General features: G+C 39.7%; 1 protein-coding gene across 7 annotated transcripts in view; it reads left to right on the top strand.

Annotated features, from left to right (window-relative positions):
• Dock3 (dedicator of cytokinesis 3) overlaps positions 1-18,230 on the top strand; it is a 405,059-nt gene that overhangs the window by 333,844 nt on the left and 52,985 nt on the right. For all 7 annotated transcript variants that reach the window (XM_026779352.1, XM_026779351.1, XM_013346561.2 and 4 more), the window contains exons 27-32: positions 661-759; positions 9,736-9,830; positions 11,939-12,014; positions 12,391-12,491; positions 12,749-12,807; positions 15,847-15,995. In XM_026779352.1, coding sequence (XP_026635153.1) covers positions 661-759; positions 9,736-9,830; positions 11,939-12,014; positions 12,391-12,491; positions 12,749-12,807; positions 15,847-15,995 — 579 coding nt within the window. The remainder of the gene's footprint in view (positions 1-660; positions 760-9,735; positions 9,831-11,938; positions 12,015-12,390; positions 12,492-12,748; positions 12,808-15,846; positions 15,996-18,230) is intronic.

Raw genomic sequence — 18,230 nt, 5'->3', positions numbered from 1 at the left:
GCTTTTTAGCCACTAACACAGACCAGGGCTGCATATGGGGCTCTCACCAGAGCTGCACACGGAGCCCTAGCCCTTCCTGGCTAGCTCAGTTGGTAGAACATGTAGAACATGGGGTTCTTAATCCCAGGGTCATTGATTTGAGCCCCATGTTGGGCACCAAATGTAGCACAAATAATAAAAACCCAGAGACAGAAGTTGGGGTTCAACCTGAAAGTCAGAAAAGCAAAACAGCCAGCCCCTAAATCTTACCTCTGCCTCAGTCCAAAATGGTGATCCTTCCTCCAGGAATCTCAAAATCAGACTGTGTCTATGAACTGTCACCTCCCATATCTGGAGATTAAAGACTATTTAGCTAGACTTTGCTGTAGAAAAATGATAATACTTCACTTTGCAGTACTGTATGTTATAAGTGAAGGCTTTTTTTTAAGTGAAGGCTTTTTAATAACCCTGTGCTGCAGAAGGTTCATTAAAATTCCAAAGCACTCCTAGAAAAAAAAAGTTGATTTTCAAGAACTTAATTGTCACCTTTCTCCATGAACATTTGGGGCCATCTCAAACCCTCCCTTCTCTTCTTACCCTCTGTGATTTGGAGAACAAAGCCCCTGTGACTGACTGTGCTAAGTGTTTTTGGTTTTGTTTTTGTTTTGAATTGGTTCCCAGGGTGAATATGTGTCCTGCCTCCTCTCATTGCTCCGTCAGATGTGTGACACCCATTACCAACACCTTTTAGACAACTTCCAGAGCAAAGATGAACTCAAGGTAGGAAACAGAGTGCTGGCTTTATACACAGGAAAGGAAGTCGGCATCCATAGCTACCAAGAGACTTCTCCTTGACTGGGGGTTATGTTCAAGTGGCCATTACTGCCTAGGGTATGGGATTCAGCAGCCCCAGTTTAAAGCGAGTACATGACCTCCAGAATCTGAAATCTGCCAGTGCCCTCTACATGCCCTAAACCCCAGGCTGGCATTTGAAGTTTTTTATCTAGCTGAGAGCAGCCTTATGAACATGTGCCTCTATTAGAGAATAACCTGAAACACTTTGGGGTCAGGAAATCTAAAATACTCCCTTTCTTATGTGTAGTTCTGCACAGACAGGGTTTATGGCTTTAATAACTATAAAATTAATGATGATGCTGACAACAATTCTTTATTTGAATGTAGTTCTGGAAACTACATCTGAGAGCTGGGGTATACCCCTTCTCCCTTGAGCTGCCAGGCTTTGAATTTGAAGTACTGAGGGGAGATGGCACAAAGAAATTAGCCTGGAGTCCAGACAACAGAACATTACCCTTGCTGAGCGTAGGGTCAGCTGGGGTTATGTCTACATCATAGCGTGCTACTGCCTACCTGGGCTAAGGACTATTGCAGACTTTAGGTCTGTGTTCTGCTTTTATTCAAAACAAAGTTACTTGCACTTTATAGCAGTGCATCCCATCCTACTATTTTTCTGCTTATCTTAGTTTTAGTAACTCTATTGTGTCACTTAATATCAGTTATCACCTTTTGGTATCTGATTCTGCCTCCTATCCACAGACAGATCTCTGCAGGTTGGTATCATATGTAACCTGTCAAATGAATCAAAAGACAACCAGAACCCAAATAGAGGCGAAGCAATGCTCAAGCTGAGGTGTTGAGCTAGAACAAAGAGACTTGCCTGTTCTAGATTGTTTTCATCCTATGTGTGATACTGAGTCTCAACCAGACCAACATCATTTACTTATAACTTTATTTTTATTACAGAAACATATTTATATGACTATAAACGCTATACCTATCCACACAGTTTATAATATATTAAATATGGTTCCTTGATTTAGTGTGGCAAGTTGTCCCTACTCTTCAAGAACCGCTAGTTTTTAATTTACTGTTCTTTGTGGAGCTTCTACTGAAAATGTTTAGAGATTGTTAATTATCTATTTTCTTCTCTTCAGTTATTCCTCTCTCACATGCCCAACCTTCCCTTCTATTCTTCCAATGTAGACTAATACATTTTTATTTATTATTGGTTAGTTTTGTTTGAATTGGTGGTGAGCCAAGAGATGTATTATATTTCCTTTCTTGTACATGTTGCTTGTCCAGAACTTGATTGCCTCTTTTCTAATATGTTTATATGTTTGTGTTCTGGCTTCTGCACTCTGGCTATCACTTGGTACACCACTCCTCTCAGCCTGACTCATTGTCACAGCGTTCGGCTGCTGTAAGGGCTTCTTTTTTCTTAAAGACATCCTCTTCTTTGTTTCAGTCTGGCTTATTTTGTTTTGTAGTTCTGGGATTGAACCTCAGACCTTCCTTGGCTTACCCTTACCAATGGTTATATCGTGGCCTTATTTTTGCAGGGAATGGGATCTTGATGTGTGGCTCAGGCTGGCCTTGAACTCAAACTGGCAGGCTAGTTTCAAACTAGCAATCTTCATATCTCTACCTTCTGAGATTACAGGAATTCTACCACCATGCCTGGCACATTTTCTGTCTTTTGTATTAAAGACTTTCTTCCTATACGGGGAAGATTCCTCAATGTCAGTTTGTATCTAAAAGTAAAGTCTGATGCTACTGTTTTGAAATCTTAGTTATGAACAGGGTTTGTCTTACTTGTGAATACTTCCTAAGTATAACCCCTATAGCACAGACAATAAGGGCAACAATGAATAAATGGGACCTCCTGAAACTGAGAAGCTCCTGTAAAGCAAAGGACACAGTCAATAAGACAAAAGGGCAACATACTGAATGGGAGAAGATCTTCACCAACCCCACATCAGATAAAGAACTGATCTCCAAAATATATAAAGAACTCAAGAAATTAGACATTAAAATTATAAAAAAACCAATTTAAAAAGGGGGTACTGAACTAAACAGAGAATTCTCAACAGAAGAATTTCAAATGATCAAAAGATACTTACGGACATGTTCATCTTCCTTAGCTATCAGGGAAATGCAAATCAAAATAACTTTGATATACTATCTTACACCTGTCAGCACAGCTAAGATCAAAAACACTAATGATAGCTTATGCTGGAGAGGATGTGGAGTAAGGGGAACACTCATCCATTGTTGGTGGGAATGCAAACTTGTGCAACCACTTTGGAAATCAGTGTGGCGGTTTCTCAGAAACCTACCTCAGGATCCAGCAATACCACTCTTGGGAATATATCTAAAAGATGCTCAATCATACTACAAAAGCATTTGTTCACCTATGTTCATAGCAGCATTATTTGTAATAGCCAGAACCTGGAAACAACCTAGATGCCGGAAGAATGAATAAAGAAAGTGTGGCACATCTATACATTAGAGTACTACTCATTGGTAAAGAAACAATGACATCTTGAATTTTGTATGTGAATGGATGGAATTAGAAAATTCCATCTCACTATCCTGAGTGAGATAACCCAGACCCAAAAAGATGAATATGGTATGTACTCACTCATTAATGGATACTAGCCATAAACAAAGGACATTGAGCCTATAGTTCATTATCCCAGAGAAGCTAAGTAATAAGGTGAACCCAAAAAAAAACATATAGATCCACCTGGAAATTGGAAGCAGATAAGATCGCCTGACAAATTTTTTTTATTTTGAATTATGTGTTAGGGGAAGTATTTGCATATGCATACAGGTGCCCTCCAAGACTAGAGGTATTAGATTCCCTGGAGCTGGCACCGAAGGTTTTTGTGAGCTGCCCTACATGGATGCTGGGAACAGAATTGGATCCTGTGGAAGAGTAGTAACTAGAAAACCATCTCTTCAACCCCAATTTCTTCCTTTTAAAGTTTTTCATATTTGTTCAGTTCATTTGATTATTGTATTCTCTCCTGTTTTGTCTCTGTGAATCCCTATATTTCATTTTCTTTTTTTTTTTTTTTTTTGGTTTTTTGAGACAGGGTTTCTCTGTGGCTTTGGAGCCTGTCCTGGCACTGGCTCTGTAAGACCAGGCTGGTCTCGAACTCACAGAGATCCGCCTGCCTCTGCCTCCCGAGTGCTGGGATTAAAGGCGTGCGCCACCATCGCCCGGCAATATATTTCATTTTCTTGACTGCCACTTTTAAAATTTGAAGAGATACATAATTAAGAGAACATGTTCAGTGTACCACATTAAATATGGAAGGAATCTGTTCATGTGCTCTTTATGACAGCATTATTTAGATATCATTTATATACTTTTTATCTTTGTGTGTATGTGTGTGTCTGTAAGAGATATGTGTATATGTGTGGGGAGGAAGCATGCATGTATCATGGCATGCCTGGGGACTATAGGAAAACTTCAGTGTCAATCCTTGATCTTCATTGTGTACACTATGGTATCTGACGCATGACCTTCCAGGGATTCTCCTATGTCGCCATCTCACTTTCAATGTAAGAATTCAGGGATCACACACACACACACACTCACATACACACACAATAGCTTTAGTTCTATCTGTAAAACCCTATATGAAGAGCCAGATGTAGTAGCACTGACTTGTAATCTTAGTACTCCCATGGTGAGATTGGACGTGGAGATGGAAAAAATCAGTCAGAAATATGTGTACATAGCAAAGCAGCAAAAGTGAGAGGCCCTGACTCAGAGCAAAGAGACTTAAGCCACAGAAAATTGTCCTCTGACCCTCACATGCATGCTGTGGTACATACAGTCCCCCATATACAAACAAATATTATTTTAAAGGCAGATCCAGCAGAGCGGTGGTGGTGCACACTTTTAATCCCAGCACTCAGGAAGCAGAGGCAGAAAGATCTCTGTGAGTTTCAGGTCAGCCTGGTCTATAGAGTGAGTTCCAGGACAGCCAGAGCTGTTACACAGAGAAACCCTGTTTCGAAAAACAAAATAAAAAAAAAAAAAGAATAGGGCAGATCTATTGGACTTTGTGTAGTTTTACTGTCTATGTCTGTAAAATGAAAACACTGTACAATAGAGTGTTGTAAGGGTTGAAGGAATATATATGTGTGGATGCATTTAGCATAGTGATTGGCTCACAACTTGAATTCTATTGCTACTTTCCTTATCTTTACATAAACATCCTTCCATTGACTTGAATGTCAGAGCTGGATATAAGAGCCATCATAATTCATTTGCTAGTCCTCAAGATTTCTAATATTACATCAGGTCTCTGTAGATGCAAGTTTTCCTGTCCCACAGCTGCTCTCAAACACTCAGAGGCTTATAATAATTATAAATGCTCGGTTGATAGCATAGGCTTGTTATTAGCTAACCCTTACATTTAAATTAATCCATATTTCTGTGTGTACTTTGCCTTGTGGCTCATGGCTTGATGACTCATCTTTACATGTTTTTTTGTTGTTGTTGTTGTTGTTTTGTTTTGTTTTTTGTTTTTGTTTTTTTTTTTTTTTTTTTTTGGTTTTTCGAGACAGGGTTTCTCTGTGGCTTTGGAGCCTGTCCTGGAACTAGCTCTGTAGACCAGGCTGGTCTCGAACTCACAGAGATCCGCTTTACATGTTTTGTTTGCTCAGCAGCTGGCTGGCTTTTCTTTCCTCACTCCCCTTCCTCCTCCCATCATTCTCTCTGTCTGGCTGTCTTGTCCAATCTCTTCTCACCCTGCTATCAGCCAATCAGCTTTTTATTAATGTAACCCACAGCAGGTCCCAAAGCACAGATTTTGCACACTACATATTGTTTTATGAGTACTTTATGAGTGGTGCTATTTGAATAAAGTAAAAATAGGTAAGATTTTTGGACAGGTATCAATATATAAAGAAGAAAATGCACAAGGAATGTTAAATAATTTGATAATTCTATCAAAAATTTAAGAAGATTGAATGCCAAAATCTTTCACAAAAAGAGAACATTTTCCAGGTCATTTTTTGAAATCATTGTTAAAAATCAGAAATGTCCCATTGTGAATATAAGCAAAAAAACAGTCTTCAGCTAAATGACAGCAGGAGTAGGTATCTATTTCAGGGGTATAGAGGTCCTGGGTTCAATCCCCAATGCCGTATACCACCATACCTTCATGTGCACACGCATACCACACATAATGTGCGTATGTGTGTGTGTATGTATAAAATCTAAATCCACCAACATAATATAAGAGTAAATACATTGATCGAATGTCAGATTAGCATAACGCATAGAAGTCAAACATTGAACATCCCATTATCCAAGGATATATCAAGGGCGGAAAAAAAACCCACATGATTTTCCTATTAATGACAGAAAAGAAATTTGTAAAATAAACATCCATTTTCTGTAACAAATTATTCAACAAACTAGAAATAAAAAAGACAATGTTTGATCTGGTAAAGAGTACCCGTGAAAATCCATAGGTAGTGTCATACTCAATAACAGAAGAGTGACTGCTTTAGTCATTGATATTTATTATTAATGCTGAGGAATGTGCCTGAAGTAGCTAGGGTTGAGGAAAACAGTAAAAAATATGTGAATTAGAAAGAAAGTAAAAATGTCTACCTACAGATAGCATGACTTTACATTCTGTAAACTCTAAGGTATCCAATGACAACAAAATTTAACAAAAGTAAACAATGATCCTTCCTTGGAGAAGGCCACTTTATGCTTTCTTCTGTGGGGCCCCTCTCTATTAACCTTTATGCTTAAAATCCATCTTAAAATATCTGTGATAAGCCCCAACTAGGCATAGTTGCACAAACCTTTAATCCCAGAACTTGTCAGGCAGAGGCATAGGGATCTCTGAGTCCATGGCCAGCGTAGTCTACAAAGTGAATTCCAGGATAGTCAGGGCTCCATAGAGAAACCTTGTCTCAAAAAAAGCAGTAATAATAGTAATAAAATAAGTCCCAACTCTGCTTCATAAAAAATAGAATAAATAAATTCAGCAGGGTTTCAAAACACAGTCATATTCTATTTTCTAGCACTAAATAATATGAAGACTGATTATAAAAATAATTCTGAAGAGGAGACCACAACAGGAACATGGGGAGGTATCAACCTCCTCTAAAGCCCTAACCCTTGATCCAGGCTTGCAGGGCATTCCTGCAGCCTCATTTCCTGCCAAGTGCATCCAAGAAGCAAAAGGTGCCTTGGAAGACAAAAAAAAAAAAAAAAAAAAGGAGGGGGTGCTAGAGAAGGGGGTCCATTCCCAGAGTCTGTATCTCTGTGACCCCATGAAGGAATAAGGGACAGGGTCAGAGACTGCAAAGGGGACCCAAGAACCCTAATCTGCAGACTGCCTTGTGAGCCTCACTAAGACTGGACCCGGAACTCTATGTCATCATCTTCATTGCCTCTGTGAACGGCCTTTAGCAAGTGTGTGAGAGAAAGGAGAGTGTGTTCCAGGAAGACGAACAAAAATGAGGATTATTTGTAGGAAGATTGTCTTGTTTTCTGGATTTGGGGGACTCACTGTGGGAGTCTTTCTGAGTAGCATACAAATAGATGACTGTTCATTCGAAACACAGACAAGAAATAGCCGCCTTCGTGTGTGTGTGTGTGTGTGTGTGTGTGTGTGTGTGTCTGTGTGTGTGTGTGTGTGTGTGTGTGTGTGTGTGTATGTGTGTGTGGTTTTTCGAGGCAGGATTAATGTCCACAGATGTTTCCAATTAGTTAAATTGATGATCATGTAACAAATACAAAGATATGTTCTTAGATTCTCAAAATCAATAGATCTCTCTGTTTTGCTAAGGGCTCTGTGTGTATCCTGGGCTCACCTTTAGTAATTCAGCATGTTTTAGCTCTGTGTCTTTGGAGTTCTGTTTATACAGAACCTCTCATGTTCAGTCAGAGAGGAGAGATTTGAGCTTCTTGAGTTTTTTCTGGCAGTATGAGCAGCCCAGCACATGTGTGGCCTTCTAGAATCTAAGGAATATATCAAATCTTTTCACAGGTCCCTATAGATACTTCATTATCAGATTTTCCTTGAAGCTTTTTGGCAGATCTCTTTTGTTCCAACTAGTGTGAATGTGTTATGTATCTAGAATGTTAAATTATGTGACTTTTTTCAACAGATGTCCTGGGGATCGCTAGATAAGCTCTGAGTTAAATTAAATAAAGACAAGCCCTGGACAATAGGCTTGTCCAAGGAGCTGCCAAACAGGTCAAATAATAACAGTTCTCTAGAGAATGAGCTATATAGAGGCTCTAAAACTATTTTATCCCAGTGGCTTCTAGTGTCTTTGATTTTTGTGGATGCTGTAGTTCTATAGTTGAGTGTTAAACTAAATAGAGAAAATGAAATGGATTTGCTGTCGGTCCCAAGAGCAGCCAGTCCTGGGCAGGGCCCAGGCACACCACGCAGCAGGTCTCCAAAGGTGACTGGTCCCCTGGGCGTCCCCAACAGCTAGCCATGTGGGTGGCAGGTGGGCAAGGGGCAGACAGTAGGCACACCATGCAGATGGGTTTGCTGCAAGCTGCCAGGGTCCCAAAAGCAGCCAGTCCCGAGCAGGGCGGCACAAAAGACCACACGGCAGCTCTCCATGTGACTGTGTGACTGCCGCCAGCAGGCAATAGAGAAGGATAAATATACCATACAAAGTAAAGTTAGACATTTATTAAGTGGTGATGGAGGGAAAGGTAAAGAGGGGAGAGAGGGGAGAGAGGGGGGGAGAAGGAAAGGGGATAGGAAGAGAGAAAGTGGGACTCTGAGGCTGCAAGCAGGAAGGGAGTGGGCATGGCTTATCTCTTAAAGAGACAGAACAATCATTACAGAAAATATAAATCGGGAAGTGTGAAATGTAACAGAATTCGGTATTTTCTGAGATTAATCCATTTTTCCTTACTAAACTTTTTGTCCTTGTTTGCTTTTGTTATTGTGATAAAATTTTAACTAAAACCAGTTTAGGAGAGGAGGGAGTTTATTTAGCTTACAGATTACAGTCATTATTCCCATCATTGGGAAGCAAAGGCAGAAACTAGAGACAGGAATCTGGAGGCAGGAACTAAAAGTGGAGACCATGGAAAAGCGCCACTTAATGGCTTACTCTGCATGGCTTACTCAGTTTGCTTTCTTAAGTAACCCAAGACCAGCCCAGAGGTGGCACAACCCACAACTGAATAGTCCCCTCCCACATCAAACATTAATTTAAAAAAAAACTCCCCACATGACAATCTGATGGAAGCAATACTTACGTTAAGGTTCTTTCTTTCCAGCTGACTCTGTCATGTTCACAAAGCTAGATAGTACATTCTCCTTGGATTATGTAATACTGAATTGTTTAATTAGTCTTATTCACCTCATTATTTTCATGGACACAGATTTATTACAGGTTTTTGCTTTGTTTTGTTTTAGGGTTTTGTTTGGGGGTGGTATTGGGAGTTAAACACAGGCTGTTGGGTATGCTAAGTATACCTTCTACCATTGACTTCAGCCCCAGGAATTTTTGGATTTTTATATTTCCATTCATAAAGTGTTTTTCTTAACAATCAAAGTGTTCCTAATATTCAAAAAAGCATGTTCTTACTATCAAATGCTTGATTGAGACTCTACTTTTGCTTACAGAGTGATATCCGTGGACTCAGTCTGACAGTTCTGCAGGGTGCTAGTCTGCCCTGGGCTTTAAGATTTAGGTGTGGATCTAGAGTTGATGTAAAGCTGTTTTGAGTCTGCCAAATTTGACTCTCTTCCCATATAGTCTGGAAGAATGTCCTGAATTCATTCTCACATAACCTGTAAGAGACAAGCAACTCAAAGAGGGGACCAGATCTAACCCACTAGTACCATATATTCTCCTAGCAGAAATTTCAGAAAGGGCCACCTGAGGAACTGGGGACAGCAGTAGTAGCATTGTCTTATATTGTTTCTCTTCTGTGGTTAGGAATTTCTGCTGAAGATTTTCTGTGTGTTCAGAAACCTAATGAAGATGAGTGTCTTCCCTCGAGACTGGATGGTGATGAGACTCTTGACAAGCAAGTAAGGAAAGGCCTGTACTGGCATCCATAGAGCTTTAAGTCAAGCTGGGGGTTAATAAGTATATGTAAGTGAGAGGAAGATTAAGACCAAGACGAGGAAGAGAGAAGTTGACAAATATGAAATATGTTTGGAGATAGAATCCACAAGATTTGCCCACTGGCCATAAAGACAATGAAAAAAAAGAATCAAAGATAATTCAAAAAGCAGAATCTACAGAAGTGTGGATAGAATAAGACATGTTAAAGATGGGAAATATAATACTAAGAAAGAGCCATTAGCCTCTGTTGCTCTGCAGCTTTAGGCAGCACTCCACGATCCCCTCCTGATCTGAGTTGTATTGTCTGCCAGACAGTACTTGCCTCCTAATGCTAACTCTCCTCCTAAGCCTTGGCTGTAAAGCTCTTAGCACTGTAGAGCTTTGGCAATATAGATGGGATGCTAAAACTGTCTTAACATGTCTGCCCCACTCATATTTCTAACCTGTGCTTCCTCTTGGCAAACTAGACAAGTGATACGTGTAGTAAGACGTTTGTTCATTCTCTCCGTGTCTACTGTAGATTACTTGGTCTTCACTGTTTAGCCTACTGCCTTCTTTCACTGCTCTGTCTTTTATGTTGGCATTGTATAGAATGCAGTCAACTTACTTGTTACGTATATTAGCAAAGCAATGTGAGTTTTTTTTCAAAATGAGCTCTTCATAGGGCCTTTTTTCCTTAAAACCTGCAAATGTTTTGTCCAAAACAAAAGAAAGATAGGAAGTTGCACATATATTTCCTCAAATAGTGGTTTTTCTATCTAGATCCTTCTTATTTAAATCTCTTAGTTACACTTAGAAAACTTTATCTTTTGCAACCTGTCCTGCAGGGGTAGTCTTTCTTTCACCCATACCCTTGCACCTGCTCTGCTGGAAGTCTAGTCTCTTTTATATACTATTTTGCTTCTGTATGAAGACCCATATGGTCACTTTTTTCTTTTTATTGAAAATAGATTGTTATTTTCACATAATGTGTCATGATTATTTTTTCCCCTCTCTCTACTCCTCTCGGTTCCTCCCCACTTCCCCTCCCATCCCGATTCATTCTCTTTCTGTCTCTCATTAGAAAAGGACAGGCTTCTAGTTGATAATAGTAAAATATAATAAGATAAAACAAAACTATTACACTAGAGTTGGTCAGATATGATGAACAGAAGGAAAACCATTAAAAGGAAAAAAGCCCAAAAGAAGGCACAGGAATCAGAGACTCACTTGTTCACACACTCAGGAACCCCATTAAAAACACTAAACTGGAAGCCATAATATGTGCACAGGACCTGGTGTAGACCCATGTAGGGTCTACAGGCCATGGAGGCCCTGTGCATGCTGCCTCAGTCTCTGTGAGTTCATGTATGAGCTTTGAAAATGTTGGTTTAGAAAGCCTTGTTTTTTTGGTGTCCCCCGTGCCCTTACATTTTTACACTATACTTATCTGGTAGATCAGGTGGCCACTCTTAAGCATACTTTCTTTGCCACATAGCCAAGGCCTCTTTAAGAAAACCCTTTAACTTCCCTTCACTTAATAGAACATTTCCCTTCATTTACACCTCAACTCATAGTCTTAATTCTCATAGACTAACTTCCTATTTCTACTCTTGGTATGTTCCAGGATAAGATTAAGTCTGATATTCTAGTGATATTCTATTCTAAAGGCTGAAGCCCAGTGAGACAGTACAAGACAAAAGGAACTATTTAACCACTGTTAACTCCTATTCTCTGGTAAAATAATAAACTTATGCTCTAAATCCTACAAAGTGATTATAATCTGTGTTGTTATCCAAAGATCCCCAGTTTAAAAAAAATTACTTTTTGAGCTAGAAGAAATCTTAAAGAACAACAAGACTTAGAGGAGTTATCAGTGACCCACTGGCATTCTTTGCTATTTCACCTTCTAAGAGGAATTTCTCTGAAACTGATTTTCTGTAGAGTTGATCCATTTTCTCTTTCCTCTAAAGCCACATCTTATATAAGAGCACATTGTCTTCAAGACGTTTGCCTACAAGCAGACAACAGATGCTAGGCTCTGCCACTGTTGGTCTTTTAATTTTCCCAATGCCTTGTTTCCTCACTACAGTATTATAGTCACTACTGTCCAGTACCTGTCCTCTGCACTGCACAAGACTTTCACAGAGACAGACTTTGACTTCAAGGTAGGAGCCCCTAAAATGCATCATTGTCACAATAACCCTAGAAAACTAAAGTCCATACTCACCCCTTTTTGCTTTAGTAATATATTCATAGTACCATAGATTCCTAGGCTGATGGCTATTGTAATGCGATCTGAGAGCCCCCCTGGTAGAAATACTGGGAGCCAGGCATCTATAAAGATGCCTGTTGTTGGCTTCAGAAAGAATCAAGAAAGCAAAAATTGGGAAAAGCCTATTTCTACAGATAGTTAAAAGGGAAAAAGTTCTTAAGAATTTATGATTGTAAAATGGACTCTGTGATACACGCATGTATTTAGTTACTTCCCCTTGCAAGGTTAAGGACTTAGGCAATCACATAATTCTTTTTCTGTCTCTCTAGGTGTGGAATTCTTATTTTAGCCTGGCAGTTCTGTTCATAAACCAGCCAAGTCTTCAGCTAGAAATCATTACTTCAGCCAAGAGGAAGAAGATTCTAGATAAGTAAGACAGATGTCTTCTGTGCATCTCTCTACTACTTGCCCAGATGGAACTATTTTTCTATAACAGATTCTTTCAGAAGTCCAGAAGTTTCTCATATGGGTGGTTTTCCAAGAAGCCAAGTATGAAAAGTTCAGTCAATAACCAAAAGGCTTAGCATTTTGAGAGCATTAGAAATAACAGTGCTGATGTTCTGACCTCATTCAATCTTCAGGCCTGTCTCTCTCCATTAACAGTTGGCTCCGTGTTACTATTTTCAGGTATGGAGACATGCGTGTGATGATGGCATATGAACTGTTCAGCATGTGGCAGAATCTTGGTAGGTCTTTTCTACTGATTCTTTCTTTCATATACTGCATAGGTAAATAAAAAAGTACAAGAACTAATAATTCTCCACAGCTTTCTGAATATCACTTCATACCCCAAAGATCCTCACACAGCTTTAACATAGCACCTCAGATGAATAATGTAATGTAGCATATGTATATAAAGCCCTCCTTGGCAGGGAGAATTTGGCTAAGAGATCCTAGTATGACATGTGCACTCCATTTTAAGAACAGAAATTTAAAGAGTAAAAGGAAGACGCAGTCGTTTTTTCCAGTTTGGGAATCCATGCTGTTAGAGCCTCTGTACTACTCATTACAGGCTTAGAAGTGTAGATCATGGAGACAGCATTGTCAACAGAAGTTTCTGTCCTGCCCAGTCCCACAGCCATTCAGTTCCTAAGAAACACACAGAGGCTTATATTAGTTACAAACTGTTTGACCTATTGCTGAGGCTTATTATTAAATAGCTCTTAAAACTTAAACCATAATTTTTGTCTATGTTAGCTATGTGGCTTGGTACCTTTTATCAGTGCAGAGTTCTCATCTTGCTTCCTCTGGGTCTGGGTGGCAACTGTAGACAGAGCCTTTCCTCTTCCCAGAATTCTCCTAGTCTGGTTGCCCCACCTGTATTTCTGCCTGGCTACTGGCCAATCAACATTTTATTAAACCAATGTGAGTGACAATTCTTTACAGGGTTCAAAAGCATTATCCCGCAGCACAACATAAAAACAAGGACAAGTACTGATTTTAATATAAGATCAAAATAAATTTTGGACATATCCATCTAGATCATGTGTCTGATGCCACTTACATGAAAGATCATGAAAGATGAGAGTTAGAGCCTTTAGATGAGATTGACTTTTGGCTTTTTCTTTGAACACCTTTAATAGATACTACTTTGAATCTAAAATGGTCATATCAGTGTTTCTGGTAGAGTCTTTAAGTTGCCTAGATGACTAGCTATGCCACATGGGATTCTAGAGGGATATGAGTCTTCAGTCAGGAAGATTTTTAAAAAATTAATTATTTCCAATGAAATTTAATATAAGCTAAGCTTGTGCCTCTTAAGCCATAGGAATGGCGGTCATAGAATCTTAAGGTCGTCTGTGAACTTTCCTCACCCTGATCTAGAGATAGAAAGTAATGTGTAAAAGAGCAATAGAAGGCACTAAAGAGATGACTCAGCAGTTAAAAGCACTGGCTACTCTTCTTGAGGACCGGGGTTCAATTCCCAGCTCCCACACGCTGACTCACAACTGCCTGTAATTTCATTTCCAGTGAATTTGATGCCCTCTTCTGACCTCTGCAGGCACTAAGCATGTATATGGTACTCTTGACATACATGCAGACAAAGCACCCATGCATATAAAATAAAAAAAAATGTAAGACAGCAATAGGACTCTTCATCCCTCAGTAGAGTTGTGTTTCTAAATAGTCCTTCTAGCTTTATCCATCTTAATACCTGCCCACAACAGAATTTGGATATATATTTCAACACTGAACTTGACTTTGAAATTCCTAGGAACAGAAGAGACTGACAACTATACCAGGTACCAAGATCAGAGTATGCAAAGTGCATCTTAGAGCTAACATTTACTTCATAGACAGGCTTCCAAAATGAAAGAAACAAAGATAGTAGCCTGGTTTCAACCCCCAATACTGCCAAATATTTTTAGCTGTTGGATTTGTCTTATAAAGCCATTCATTGCTTTTGAAGGAAGTAACAGTCTCTTTCTGGTCCCCCAAAACTAGCTTTCTTTGACTGTAGCAGTTACTACACCAGCAAACAGTTCCCTCTGTAGTCTCTGGAGGGCTAAAAACGGAAATCTGAAGTTGGTTCTTTCTGTTCCACCACTGCAAACAAAAGTCCTCAGGACTGACCCTAGGTTCTCGGATACTCCCTAGAGAACAGACCAACCAGAGGAAAAGCTATATCACTCACTTCACTTCCCATAAGAAGGCCTCATAAAGGAAGTTGTGGGGTGAGCAGATCTGATCAGAGTGGATATATTCCTACCAAAAGAATACAATGTGAAGAATGGGCAGGAGGACAGCCTATTGGGGTGAAAGTATGCAGTAAGCTCTTAGCAGCTTAGGTAAAGGGGTTTTAGCATACATGAGTGTGGGCCTTTAAGGGATCCATGTACTTCAGGCATTTGGTAGCTTAACCTTGGACTGGGCTTCCTGATCATTGAATTGCCTTCTAGAAGTAGAGTGTTTAAGCAGAAACATGCCAACCTCCCTTACTAAACAGAAGCTGTAGATGTCTGAAACATCTAAGTTTCAAGCTAAGGCACATCATTCATCTGTAGAATGTAAGCTGTTTCCTTGCTCTGAAGGTTTTAGGGTAGTTAATAAAACTTTACAGGAAATTTTTTGAAAAGCAATTTTGTGATCTTTGAACATGTTTCAAATTGACTAGACCAGTTCATTTAAAACTCTAAAAAGATGAGGGAGTGAGCTAGAGGGATGGCATAGCACTTAAGAGCACTGACTGCTCTTCCAGAGGACCCAGGTTTGACTTGAAGCACCAACATCATGGTTCACAACCATCTTTAACTCTGTTTCCCAGGGGATCAGATGCCTTTTTCTGGCACCTGATATTAGGTGATACCACCTGGTATCTAGTACCAGGTACCCCCATGGCACACAGGCATATATTCAGGTAAGACACTCATATACATAAAATAAGATGATAAATGTTTTAAATGATTTTTAAAATAATAAAATAAAAATTTAAAAAGCATAGGGAGTATCTCAAAAACCATAGAATAAATCACCTTTTACCCTTGTAAATTTCTAGTATAAATGAACAATTGAAGGTGGAGTATGTTAGTCTGACTTTTTCAGTACTGAGAAATTCAGATCTATCTCAGAACCTCACACATGCTAGGCAAACACTGTACCACCACTAAGCCTAGATTCCTAACTCCACTATAATTTGTAATATGTGCTTGACCCCACTTACGTATATTTTCCATGTAAGAAACAAAGCAGGAAAGAAGTAATATTTGTTGGGTTTTATTGATCAGGTGAACATAAGATCCACTTTATTCCGGGAATGATCGGTCCTTTTCTGGGTGTGACACTGGTCCCACAGCCAGAAGTTCGGAATATCATGATTCCTATCTTTCATGACATGATGGACTGGGAACAGAGGAAAAATGGCAACTTCAAGCAGGTAAAATGATAACTTCAGTGTTTGTTGTCCTCTCCTCTGAAATTAACCTATTTGTATCAGGCAGGTAGTCCAAATGGCTTGGCCATGGTTCTAATAGGGAAGTAACTATCTTAAATCCTGCTTTAGAGTTTATATATGACTCACTGATAGCAACTGATATGCAAATTTTCATCATCAAGCTAGAGACCAGATCCTAACATTCAGGAAAATTGCTATGAGTTTGAGGCCAGCCTGAACTACATAGCAAGTATTAATGCCTGGACTACATAGCAGTAACTTTTTTCAAAGACAAATAAGCAAACAATAGAATTATAGGAAAGAGATAAACATGTTAAGAACTCTCTGAAAAGAACAACAGAGACTGAACTCTCCTAGTTTCCCTAGGAAAAGAGTACTGGGAGCATGCTGTCCTTCCTCTACCATGTGACCCAGGGATTTGTAAGGCTGGAGCCAGACCAGATGACTTTTCAGAGCCTCCCTAAGTTTCTGGCCAGCGTTGGCAGTAATCTCTAGTTTGATCATAGGAAGGGCAAGCATAGGGGACAGTTGTCTTAGAAGCTGATTGGTGTTACAGGGATGAGGATCTCCTTTTGACAACCTGCTTGTGAGCTGTCCCACTATGAGAATGGTCTGGTTGAAGTGTTAAAAAAGTTCAACCACCAGCACGGGGTACATTCCTAAATGAGTACATGGAGGTGCAGCTTTAATACCTTATTAAGCAATTATTGTTTTTAAAAGTCTACCATAAACCCTGTTTTTTATGATTTTTGTTTTCAGGGCAGGAATTATCATACAAAAATAGAGAAAATAGGCATAAGTGGTAAGCCCCAGTAAAGGAGAGATGAACAAAGGAGTTATAGCAAACTGAATCAGCCTTTAACAGCCTGATACAGAGCACATTCCTGACCATATTAGGATGGGATGTTGGTTAGGGGTTAGGGTCTCTCACACAATAAACATCTATGCGTTATCCCAGACAGGTGCAGATAAGAAGACATAGAGGAGAAACAACAGATATGAAAGATTTTTGGATCATGTGTTTGTGCAGTGGCAGAAGCTATCATCATTGAAAATTGAGCATGCCAATTTTGGCCATTTGAACTGTGCTGAGGCTAGAGCGAGGCTTTAATGAAATGGAGCCCATCGAGGAAGAGAAGAAGGTTCAAAAAATGAACTCTGGAGGGAGCTTCTATAAGCTCCAAGTGGGAGCTGAGAGACAAGAATGACAAGGTCACAGAGACCAAGAAGGGTTAGCCATGGGCCTTAAGCAACTCCTAGGGGAAGAGGACACAAAACAGGGAGGATTCTAATAGAGAAAGTATCTTAATAAATAGAGAGGTGCCCACATAGTGGGGCCCTGGAAGGCATAGCAGGTTCCAGGAGCCAGAGAGGACAAGTAAGCAAGAAGAGATGGATGGTTAGAGAAGGTGGAGGGAAGAAGCAGCTGAAGAATTTGGAACTAAATATGATGGGTAGTGGAAGCCAGCAGAAACAAATGATCTGCACACATAAAGAGTTAAATCAGCAACTTGAGTCATTTTGAAATGTTAAGAATTTCATGGGTCCTATGGGGTGAAGGGGAACTATTGCTGAGTTGGTAAGTTGGAGATCCTGAGCCAAATGGCAGATTCCATTGGTTAAAAACTGTGAGTATGGGGATATTAAAGAGAAAAATGGGAAGCAGAAGATTCTTTTTTAAGAGGTAAGAGATAAGGGGCTTAAATCCACTAAGGCTTTGGAGAGAAAGTGGGTGTTGAATCTGAGTTATATATTTGGTGAGGTTTTATAGTTGATGATGTGAGGGGCTGATGTTTGACTGTAGAGGGGTTTGAGTGTCCCATACCCAGGGATCTACCTGAGAGGCTGCTAAGAGAAAGGGTGTGTCAGATCATGTGGTTTGGAGGAAAAAGAGGAGGAGAAAAGCTAGTGAGCCTGGGGTCAAGCAGATGAGGGGAACAAAAGAAATAGAGGCACCTACTTTGGCTGGGAGGTCCCTTTGCATCAAAGGGTTAGAGCAGGTTAGTACCACTAGGAAGGAATAGGTTAGGGGGATACTTTTAAAGATACAACTAAATGGTTTGGTTTCATGAGCCTTGTTGCAAGGAGGCCTCTTGTTCTTCCCCCGGCTAGCTTAGACTCAAAATAATCACACAGAAAATCACTGCTTGACCCTTTAGCTCTAGCTTCTTATTGGTTCTTTTTTTTTTCTTTTTTTTTTTCTTTTTTTATTCTTAA

The sequence above is a fragment of the Microtus ochrogaster genome, chromosome 5 (assembly GCF_000317375.1).
Source record: "Microtus ochrogaster isolate Prairie Vole_2 chromosome 5, MicOch1.0, whole genome shotgun sequence".
NCBI lineage: Eukaryota > Metazoa > Chordata > Mammalia > Rodentia > Cricetidae > Microtus > Microtus ochrogaster.
This window is presented reverse-complemented; position numbering and strand designations above follow the sequence as displayed.